The sequence below is a fragment of the Triticum urartu genome, chromosome 3 (genome assembly GCF_003073215.2).
Source record: "Triticum urartu cultivar G1812 chromosome 3, Tu2.1, whole genome shotgun sequence".
NCBI classification, from domain to species: Eukaryota; Viridiplantae; Streptophyta; class Magnoliopsida; order Poales; family Poaceae; genus Triticum; species Triticum urartu.
In genome coordinates this window covers 705,234,768-705,245,534 of record NC_053024.1, presented here as the reverse complement: position 1 = coordinate 705,245,534, position 10,767 = coordinate 705,234,768, and the positions used below count along the sequence as shown (strand labels likewise).

General features: G+C 45.6%; 3 protein-coding genes across 3 annotated transcripts; 2 read left to right on the top strand and 1 right to left on the bottom strand.

Moving 5' to 3' along the window:
* Window positions 1-376: 376 nt before the first annotated feature.
* Window positions 377-1,497, top strand: LOC125546057 (probable calcium-binding protein CML10). The gene has a single exon (XM_048710179.1). The coding sequence runs from the start codon at window positions 484-486 to the stop codon at window positions 1,057-1,059; it is 576 nt and encodes a 191-aa protein (XP_048566136.1). The 5' UTR covers window positions 377-483; the 3' UTR covers window positions 1,060-1,497.
* Window positions 1,498-4,210: 2,713 nt separating this feature from the next.
* Window positions 4,211-6,925, top strand: LOC125546056 (protein GDAP2 homolog). The gene is made up of 3 exons (XM_048710177.1): window positions 4,211-4,532; window positions 5,629-5,893; window positions 6,480-6,925. Exons 1-3 carry the CDS (start codon window positions 4,277-4,279, stop codon window positions 6,727-6,729), a joined length of 771 nt encoding a protein of 256 aa, XP_048566134.1. The 5' UTR covers window positions 4,211-4,276; the 3' UTR covers window positions 6,730-6,925.
* A 67-nt stretch (window positions 6,926-6,992) lies between these two features.
* On the bottom strand, window positions 6,993-9,729 carry LOC125546055 (pyrroline-5-carboxylate reductase). The gene is made up of 7 exons (XM_048710176.1): window positions 9,388-9,729; window positions 9,181-9,229; window positions 8,908-8,999; window positions 8,338-8,410; window positions 7,740-7,860; window positions 7,534-7,639; window positions 6,993-7,304 (listed from the first exon to the last, which is right to left on the bottom strand). The coding sequence occupies exons 1-7, from the start codon at window positions 9,613-9,615 to the stop codon at window positions 7,116-7,118; spliced, it is 858 nt and encodes a 285-aa protein (XP_048566133.1). The 5' UTR covers window positions 9,616-9,729; the 3' UTR covers window positions 6,993-7,115.
* Between the last annotated feature and the right edge of the window lie 1,038 nt (window positions 9,730-10,767).

The window sequence follows — 10,767 nt, the reverse complement described above, 5'->3', positions numbered from 1 at the left end:
GCTACGCACCGAACCACAAATGAAGCGTGGCAAACTATCGGCCATGGACCGAGCGTTCTCGCCGGTCATGGGTCGAGACGAGGACCAACATTCGCCGGAGTCAGTTTTTTTTCTCTCTTTGAAACTTTCGCCGGAGTTAAGCTGCCCGTGCGGATCCGAAAAGAATTCCACAACACAAGAAGGGGATGAGTCGCGGACACGGCCATCACGGCCGTTGGCGTAATCCGGTAATCCGCGATGTAAACGACGTGTGCGGGACCCGGCCTCCCCTCTCACTGTCCACAACGGGCCCACCGTCAGAGACCACGCGCACCTTCCTCCGCTCCTTCCTCCCTCCAATGGTGGCTCCTCCTCCTCTGTCTATAAATACACCACGTCTCCCTCTGGAACCAACCTGCAACCACCGCAGAGCACGCCATCGATCGAACCAAAGCCAAGAAGAGTTTCCTCGTTGCTAGCGCCGCTAAGTAGACGTCGACGGCGATGGGCAAGATGAAGATGCCGGCCCTGTTCCGCCGCCGCTCCTCCTCCAAGTCGCGCTCCGCGTCGCCGCCGACGACTCCTCCCCGGGAGGAGCAGCAGGAGGAGAGCCGGCAGGCCATCGGGTCCCCGGCGCGGTCGCCGGAGGAGGAGATGGAGCGGGTCTTCCGCAAGTTCGACGCCAACGGCGACGGCCGGATCTCGCGGCCGGAGCTGGCCGCCCTCTTCGAGAGCCTGGGCCACGCGGCCACCGAGGACGAGCTGACCCGCATGATGGCTGAGGCGGACGCGGACGGCGACGGCTTCATCAGCCTGGAGGAGTTCGCGGCGCTCAACGCCACGGCGCCCGGCGACGACGAGGAGGACCTGCGGCTCGCCTTCAAGGTGTTCGACGCGGACGGCAGCGGCGACATCTCGGCCGCGGAGCTGGCGCGCGTGCTCCACGGCCTCGGCGAGAAGGCCACGGTGCAGCAGTGCCGGCGCATGATCGAGGGCGTCGACAAGAACGGCGACGGCCTCATCTCCTTCGACGAGTTCAAGGTCATGATGGCCGCCGGCTTCGCCGCCAAGATGGCCTGATCCGTCCGCCCAATTGGAACCCATTGGCCAGGGTGGTACCGCGACGGATCGAGAAATTGCGAAGGTCCAATTGAAGATTAATGTGGAACCGGCGACGCTTGAAGCTTGGGCGTGCTCCCAAGCTCTCGCGTTGGCCGGCCGTCCAGGCTCGGAAAACAGTGCCACAGTGGTGACTGGTGAGGGTGATTAGCAGTGAAGCTCGTCGCACCTACATGACAGTGTGGTGATCAAGGAGATTCAGGAAACAAAGGAAGATGTTTAGTGATGTAATATTTGTGTACATGAGAGTAGGGCTTACGATTAGGATGCTCATTTGTTTAGCTCGAAGCGCGTGTCGCTTGATAGTGGTCGCTATTTCTGGCTGATCGATCCATGGGATCAGGCTAATGTGCATATAAACACTACCAATCTTCTAAAAAAATACCTAGCATTCACCAAGCACTAAGAGTCCACTCTCATATGCTCTCTTACATAAGAGTCCACTCCCGCCAATTTTTCATGTCTCCCTCCTTCATATAGACAAAAGTACCATGTAAGCGAGCTATAAAAGCCCATTATTGTACTTGCTCTGAGCTGATATCATTGATTGCAAGCCGCCAGCTGACCTTACCGAACTTCTTTCCCTTTGCGCCACTTACCGGGATCTCCTCGTGCCATCACCCTCCATTCTCGCCTCGTACCCCACAACGCCCGTGTGCCGACCCCGAGGTCTGGCGCTGCAGCAGCTGCTCCCGCAGCATCAGTGGCGTCTCTAGCCTCATAAGTCTGTGGGGTCAATGATTTTTTTTAGACATTTTTCTTCAGGATGAACAGTAAATCTAGTCTAGTTTTCAAAAAAGCTGTGGGGTCGGCTGACCCCACAGCTTACACATAGAATCGCCGTTGCGCAGCATGAAGGCGCAGACACTTGTTTCTGTAACGACAATGCTATTGCAAATCTCGATGGCGAACGAATACTCTGTTGTGACACGGCATCGTTTTGTAAAAACAATCTTGCAACAAGATCTATGTTACCAAAAAATCTGCAATAAAACGGTTGTTGCATAAAAATTCTAAAAACAAAATGCAACAAGATGGTTGTTGCAAAAAAAAATCTACAGCAAGACGGCTTTTGCAAAATAAAGCTAAAAATGTCTGCAACAAAACGTCAGTTGCAAAAAAAAGCAAGAATATATATGTTGTAAATAAATTCTTCAACAAGATATCTGTTCTACAAAAAAACCCCACAACAAAACCTATGTTGGCATGTTGCGGTGGTCGACGGTGGTGACTGTGGCGGAGACAGGTCTGGCGCAGTTAGGGTTATAGCCCCACGCCTAGTAACAACTTTCCTTCTAATTCCATCATACAAAGTATAGAAAATTATCAAAGTTTATCACTCAACATAGCACACCCCAGGCGTAGCCTGTATCTAGCTTCGCCACTGGGTGACAATCAACCTCTCGATGCGTCAAATCTAACAGCTCACAAGCCGGCTGAGCATGCCCCTTAAAGTATGTCTACACCTTCCAAAAAATTGCTCCCGACATTATTCAAACAATGTTAAAAATGTTTACATACTTTAAAAAAAATTCTACCATTCTAAAAAAGTCCATGCAATGTAAAGTGTTCACGTGGTTTAAGATAATGTTGTTTACCATTCAAAAAATATTCATTTAGTTCAGAAAAATGTTTTGCACCATTCAAAAAGTTGTTTGTGAAATTTTCAAAAAAAAATGTTCGTTGATTTTTTAAGAAATTTCGATAAATGTTCTTGTAGTTTAAAAATCATGTAATTGAAATAATATTCGACGTATCTTTGAAAAAAGTTACCACGTATTTGAATTTTTTTAAACATGTATTTAAAATTGTTCAATGTGTATAAAAAATGTGATGTATTCATTAAAATATATTAAACATATAAATAAAGGAAAATTAATATAAAAGAGAACCAAACACAACTGGTAAAGAACACAAAGAAAATCTAAAATCCAAAAATTAAAACCAGCACAGGAACACACAAAAATAAAGAATATAGTGCCTAGAAGCCTCTCTCTATGGCACCCGATTTGGGCCGGCCAAAAGCGTGCTCGTCTATTGCTCGCAATCAGTGAGAATTGCTACCGCCTATGGGAGTGCAACATACACATACATTTTTTTTTGAAATCACTAATTAAGAAGTATTGTAAAGATCACTCCCACCTTCTCAGATTATGGCAAGTATACATTGCATGCGTATCACTTGTCGCAATCTTCGAATTTTCCTTTTTTCATATATTCGTTTATTCAAAATGTTTTATCTGTCAAACCGCATCTTCAAATCTCGAATCGTTTTGACCATTGAATTCCTCACGACGAGATATTCAAAATTATATCACATGTTGATAGGTTTCGATGAACTTTTCTTTTCATGAAAAATATCCATACGAAAAAACCCGATTAGGAAGCGCATTTTTTTCTTTCCGAGAGGCACGACGGAAAACTTTTTTTTCCTTTTCTGAGAAGCACAGTCGTGCGCGGAAGCAAATCCGTGCCTCCACAAGGAGTAAGTCCGTGCCTCTCGCGAAAAAAAACACTTTTATTTTCCTTTTCTCAGAGGCACAACCATGGCTCTTCGGGAAGCAAATATGTGTCTCCATGAGAAGTAAATTCTTACCTCTGGTGGAAGAAAAAAAAGAAAACATATTTTTGTACTTTTGCGAGTGCAAGCAAATCGTTGCCTTCACGAGAAGTAAATGTGTGCCGCTTGCAGAAAAAAACCACCACATTTTGCCACGCAAAAAAGCAAATTTTGATATTTTTTCCCCAAAAGCTTGGGAAAGCCAAGAAGCCATAAAAACAAAAAAAATATAAAAGCTGAAAATGTGTAGAGAAAAATAAAAGAACAAAGTCCAAAGGGATTGACTACAGCGCGACATGTGGCGGCGACTGAGAGCGCGACAAGTGTTACACTCCTAACCCAACCCAGATGACCCTTGGGAGGGCTCACGAAGGAGTACTTGTTAATTATTATTTGGTCTTCATTTTTGTTTTTCAGATCAACATTCACTTTTTTTTTCCTGAGACAAAGACAAACATACACATACATATACCAAGGGGGGATTTCGTAATATTACATGGGCCTAAGCCAGCCCATAAAATTTCTGTGGGCTAGTGGTGTGTTGCCGGCGTGGACACATACCGCACCGCACCACATGCCGAACTGGGCTCTCGGGACTCTGAAGCAGGAGTGGCGGCCATGGCGCGCGCATCGGGCTCGGGCGGCAGCGGCGGCGGCGGGAGCGACTTCTCCGTGATGGTGATAGGGTCCGACTTCGCGGTGGACGCCGGCGCGGCGCTCCTCACCTCCCCCGCCGACCGCGAGGAGTGGCACGACTGCGTCCCCGACCTCGGCGACGACTTCTCCGACCTCGAGGAGCTCCAGGTCGTCCGCGTGCAGGGCGCGGACAGATCCGGCCGGCCCGTCGTCCGGGTCGTCGGCAAGTTCTTCCCCGGTGCGCCAAACACCTCCCTTTACTTTCCGTCCTCTCCTCATCCTGGGATTTATCGGGTGGTATTTGGGGATTGCTGGTGCGCGTCTAGGGTTTGGTGCGAGTCATTCGACGAATTCTTTGCTGTTAGCTCTGCATTCTCGAGTAGGTATAGAGTAGAAAATGCATGCTACACTGAGGATTTCAGCATATCAGCAATTAGCCATTCTATTATGATTGGTTTTCAAAATTGAAAAAATCTGGATGTTGGAGATGCACGTTCATTTCGATAGTAATCTGCTGTGTATGTGGCTTCTTTGCTAGTGGTACCATCCCCTGTTGATCTAGTTTCTGGTTTGGTAATAGATTCAATACTGCAAATTAGTATTATTTCTCAAAATCAGTTGGCAGACTGCTGGTGTGCGTTAAGGTTTGATGCGAATCATTAATCAGTGAAGCCGTTGCGGTTAGTAGAAAATGCATGCTGCACCTAGGATTAAAGCATATCTATGTCTCAGCAATTAGCCATTCTATTGTGATTAATTGTCAAAATTGAAAAATTCTGGATGATAGAGATGCACGTTTCATGAGTGTTCATTTCGTTGGTAATCTGCTATGTATGTGGCTTCTTTGCTAGTGGTGTAGTATCAGGTTTGATAACAGATTCAGTACTGCAAATTAGTTTCCCTCCGTCCTAAATTACTTGTCTCAGAAATGGATGTATGTAGACGTATTTGTTTACATCCATTTCTGCGACAAATAATTTGGGATGGAGCTAGTATTATTTCTTAAAAATCAGTTGGCAAACTCGAGCATACCATTTTATAAGGAAACTAGCATACCAGTTTGTATGTAGCTTATTTTCTAGTAGTGGATGGATCCTTTCCATGTCATATTGGCCTAACTTCCCATTGGATAATTGATTCAGTCGACAGTTAGCATTGTTTCCCAAAATCAGCTCACAGACACGATCACCATTTGACAAATATAGCTACCAAGGGAGCTTCACAACTTCTACTACACACTTGATGTTCCAATACTACAAGCTCTGCCGCTAATGTTATATTAGTTCCTGCCACTCCCTGTAACACTCACATGGCATTTTCTTTTGGTATTCCAGCTCCTGTTATAGATGGTGGACGTCTGAAGAGGTATGTGTTTCACAAGCTCCGCACCGAGTTGCCAGAGGGTCCATTCTGCATCTTGTACGTACACACCACTGTACAATCAGATGATAACAATCCTGGAATGACAATCTTGAGGGGGATTTATGAAGAACTTCCAGCTGAATACAAGGAAAGGCTGCAAATATTCTACTTCCTTCATCCTGGGCTTTATTCCTGGCTCGCCATGGCCACGCTAGGCAGGCTCTTCTTAAGCGGAGGGTCAGTTTTCTCTCATGCATTTCTTGATCATTAAAAATGCTCAAATATGTGGAGTTGTTTTACAATGATAGCCAGAAAACTTGCATACCATTTCACAAGGAGCTTGCTTCCAACAACATAAGGAAACTAGTAAATAATTGTATACAAGCATTATGGTTTTTGTTTACCTTCTCTGGTTTGTGAATAATTTTGCCGAATAGGTTTCCAGGGTTGTGTTGTGCCGTTCCTGAATCATAAGAAGTAATCTATACTTGTGATAGACAAATTGCAGAGACCATCAACTCATCCATTTCTTGATTTGTTACTGTTCAGTCTTGTGTACTTGACTAGATATTGTATTGATGGGAAGATACAATACTGCTGCTTTACACCATTTATGTTGAACTCATATCATCTGAGTTTGCTTACTCAGAACTATTACCTCCGTACCAAAATATTAGATGTTTTGGTATGCTAAGACATTTTGGTAGCAAAACGTCTTATATTTTGGTACGGAGGTAGTAGAAGACTGCTCACTCCTAGTGCAGCCACACTGCAGTCACCTTTCAGTATATACTTCCTCACTCATATTGGTTGTCTATTGCAGGTTGTATTGGAAAATCAAGTATGTTAGTCGGCTGGAGTATCTATGGGGGGACATCAAAAAGGGTGAAGTTGAGATTCCAGATTTTGTTACTGAACATGACAAGATCCTTGAGCACCGACCATTGACAGACTATGGTATAGAACCTGATCCCCTGCATCTCGCTGATATACCTGCTGCGGGGTACTCGCTTGGTAGGTATGAAGACAAATGGTCTCCGGAAGATCGTTGGCATTCTCGCAATTACATGTGACATTTTGGTGCTGTTGAAGGCTTTGTAAGTTCTCTGTATATATATGTCATAGCAAATGGTGATGCACACCGGATTGTAATGGAAACTTTGTTCATAATAAGGTAGTGTCTCGAATTGTGGGCGTGTATGACATATTTGTAGAGACAATACCAAATGGATGACAGATTGAGCATACAAAAATGATGTGATTTAATGTTGTCTTGAGTGTCAGATGAGCACTTGGTTTCTGTGTATGCAAGCACAGGTTTGTAACATCACACAGCTAGACCAGGAAAATTTATCGATAACTTGTTCGGAGTCTGAGATTAAGATCTCATAAATCATGTCCACCATTTTATTCTGGAATTGTAGCAAAACTAACAATGGCTACCAAGATTATAAGAGGACTAATTTTTCGAGAGCTCTCGGCATCTTGTTGTGGCAGCAACAACGGCATTTATCAGTGTGCCACGAAACGAACCCTTCTCGAGCTCATGAACACCAGCTATGGTAGTTCCTGCAGGGGAAGTGACCTGATCCTTCAGCTGCCCTGGATGTTTACCCGTCTCGCTAACCATGGTTGCAGCACCTAGCACCTAAACAACAGATCATATGACAAAAAGAGGTAATGAGAAAATGTAGAAGATCAACAAATGACAAAAACAGGATACTGCAAAGTTGAGATCAGAACATCATAATTGTTGATATGGTAAAATGCAATTAATCATAATGCGCAAAGGAACTATACACATCCCAGTTTAATAATTATGCAAGATAATGTCCAAAGGACTATGTAAAATAACAGAATATGGAATGGATACGTACTGTCTGAGCTGCAAGACCAAGAGCAAGATCCCGAGGAAGCCCAGCAGCAACTCCACCATCAGCCATGGCCTCTATTGCCAAGAAAATGTAGGCCGGACCACTACCACTGTATTCAAATATATGGAAATGCATGTTAATTCTTGAGCCAATCATGGCCTACTCTTGGCATTGCTTCCTTAAAGTTTCATATAGAATATGTCACATACCTCAAGCCAGTAACCGCATCAAAATATTTTTCTTCAGCTGTCCAAACTTTTCCAATGGCACTAAATAAGCTTCTGACACAGTTTTCATCATTCTCGGTAGCCGTCTCTCCCAGACACATCACTAAGTACATGAAACAACATCAGCAAGAAACATATGTGTAAAAAATGGCATGTTTCTAGTGATACTACCTCCATTTAGTAATTCCACCGGCAATAAAATTTCTACCAATAATAGAGATTCATAACATCACAGAATGGTAGCCATTTTACTGGAAAAACAAAAGTAGATAATGTGTTGCACGTTTCAAATTTCAAATTTACATATGTAGATAATAATGAATCAATAAAGCAGACCGACTTTTGAAGATTCTAAAAGTAAAATCCTTGACATTTCAGTTAGGTAAACCTTGTTATTTCATTAGAGACACTAGAAATAGAAAAGAAATTAGAGTTCACTTTTTTCTCAAGGTATCACTAATGGGAGATCACCACACAATTCTGGTCAACTGATAGCTTCACGATATCAGCATTATGTGTGTAGTTGATAGATTACAAGACAGGAAGTAAGTTTACAGAAGACAGATCTGCATATGTTTACCTGATGCTGCTTGTCCGACAGCAGAGGGAGTGTTTGGCATTACTCTAATAATTCTGCGCTGACCAGACCAATCCTGGGATTAAAAGAGCAAAAAAACCATAAGACAAAAACAGTCATACTATGTTAAGTAACTCAAGTGGTAGTCTTATTCTTAGGCAAAATAGTGCATGGCTCAACTTTGGTACTTCTATGGAGGGTAATTTTACAAACGTCTAGTCGTGGTAACTGCATTTATTTTGGAAAATGGAGTACATGGTAAGGTGAACTTTACAAATCTAGTCATAGCTCCGCAAACTATATACATGGAGTATCAGCTTGGTAAGTTGTACTTAAAAAATTGCAATCTGAGATCAGGATTTAATACTGCAAATAAATCTAAAGACAGGGGGAAAAAAGGAGCTCGCGTGAAGCGAGATGTTTCTTGTCCAGCTCAACCCATATACAGAAACATGGCATCAGTTGGCTTCTTCACGATTGGAATATAGCTAGAAATTATATCATGCAGTGAATACCCTGAATCACCAGTTAAGAAAGGAAAGCTGAGTAAACCCTGAATGCACACTGACTGACCTGCAAATCTTTCATCTTGATGCCCGCAGCAATGGAGACCAGAAGCTTTTCTTCAGACAGCAAGGGCTTGAGCTCAACCAGAACCTGCTTGACTGCAATTTCATATGTCGGTAATCTCATGAGCGCACAGAAGTAAAAGCCCAAATTGTTAAATATGAGGCATCAGTGGTTGCTTTCAGTCTTTGAGTAACTGGCAAATGCCATGTCCGGAGAGCATCGGTGATTGATTGATTGCCTTCAGGGGCTGATGAAAATACTAGTGAGCACACTTACCAATCTGGGGCTTGACGGAGATGACGATCACATCGCTGTCGTCGACAACCTGAGACGAGAAGGAAAAAAAATCATCACGTGAGACACGGAGTGGCTTTCAAGCATGAACACGTGACAGACAGACAGACAGAGATGCTTGGCTGCTTCGAGTACAGGGGGAGGGGGGAAGGCGAGGTCAAGCAGATGGGGGAGGAGCAGGAGATGGACCTGGGCGTTGGATGCGAGGATGGTGGCGCCGAGGGAGGCGAAGGCGGCGCCGCGCTCGGGGCGGCGGTGGGGCGCGGTGCGGACGGCGGAGGCCGGGAGGACGCCCGACGCCGCGACGCCGCGCGCGATGCTCTCGGCCAGGTTCCCCGCGCCGATGAAGCCCAGGCGGAACGCGTCGCCGCCGCTCGCGGGGGCGGGCGCGGCGGGCTGGGGGGGCGCCGCCGCCATTGCGAGGATTGGGGGGGAGGGAGGGCGCGGCGGCTGGAGGCTGTGTTGGGAGGGAGGTTGTTGTTGGCAGGCACACGGGTCTGACGGAGGACTCGGGTGGAACGCTGGGCTTTTGCGCTTTCTTCGTCGGCCTCGGACGGGTCCGTGGCTTTGGATACGGAGCGAAGCGCGGGGCGACACGAAGCGGCCGGACGTGGTGCCGCTTTCCGCTGCCGCCGTTTGGAACTTTGGATGCTGACCCGCCATCATTTTGTCAACGAAATATCTGGACTGTTTGGTGTGTTTGTTTGTTTTTTGTTTGTTTGGATGGACACCTGAGCGGCTCAGCCTTGCAACGTTGCATGCCACAAAATCTATGCAGAGCAAACATATCTTCTTTTTTGCATTTTTTATGATAATATGTGCTCATCCATCTATATATATTATAAGGATTATTATAGTACAAACCATGTACATACAAACCTGGCAAAACCAATAAAATAATCAACCGTAAAAAAAATCAAAAAAATAGCAGAACACAAGCCTTTCCACGAAGGAACACCGGTTAAGAAGTAAGAGTGCAAACAAGACCCAAGAAAACTTCTGAGCTTGACACCAACGCTCATCATCTGCCTTTGGCACCACCACAGCGGCCACCAAACAAAAAAAAATGACGGATCACCTTTCCACTCGAGCTCGACACAGCTCCATCACTGATAAGCAGTTTTGCGGACCTCCAAGGTGGCTCGCCAAAGGTGAAACCATTACCGTCGAACGAATCAGACTGAGGCAACACCCCAGACACGCCATCCAACTCCAGATCTGACACCCCCACATGACTAAGACGTCGGAGGAGGAAATCATACCTGCCATCCACATACCATGAACTCAGCATGAGATCCACCATCTTCCAGATGCCGCCGATGTAGACCCACAATCTGCATCCGCTCCTAGACTACCTCCCAAACTCCGCGCCGGCATTGGAGCAAATGCTGTCGTGATGGCGAGGCCCGAGGACACATGTCCACCACGAGGATGCCGCCGCCGCACCATCCTTATTTGAACAAACTTGATTCCAAATCCATCTCCAACCATAGGACCGATCACCTCGTCGGAGTAGGATTTGAGAAAACTTTATTCAGCACCGTCATCGCCGCCGCCGAAGCCAAGACG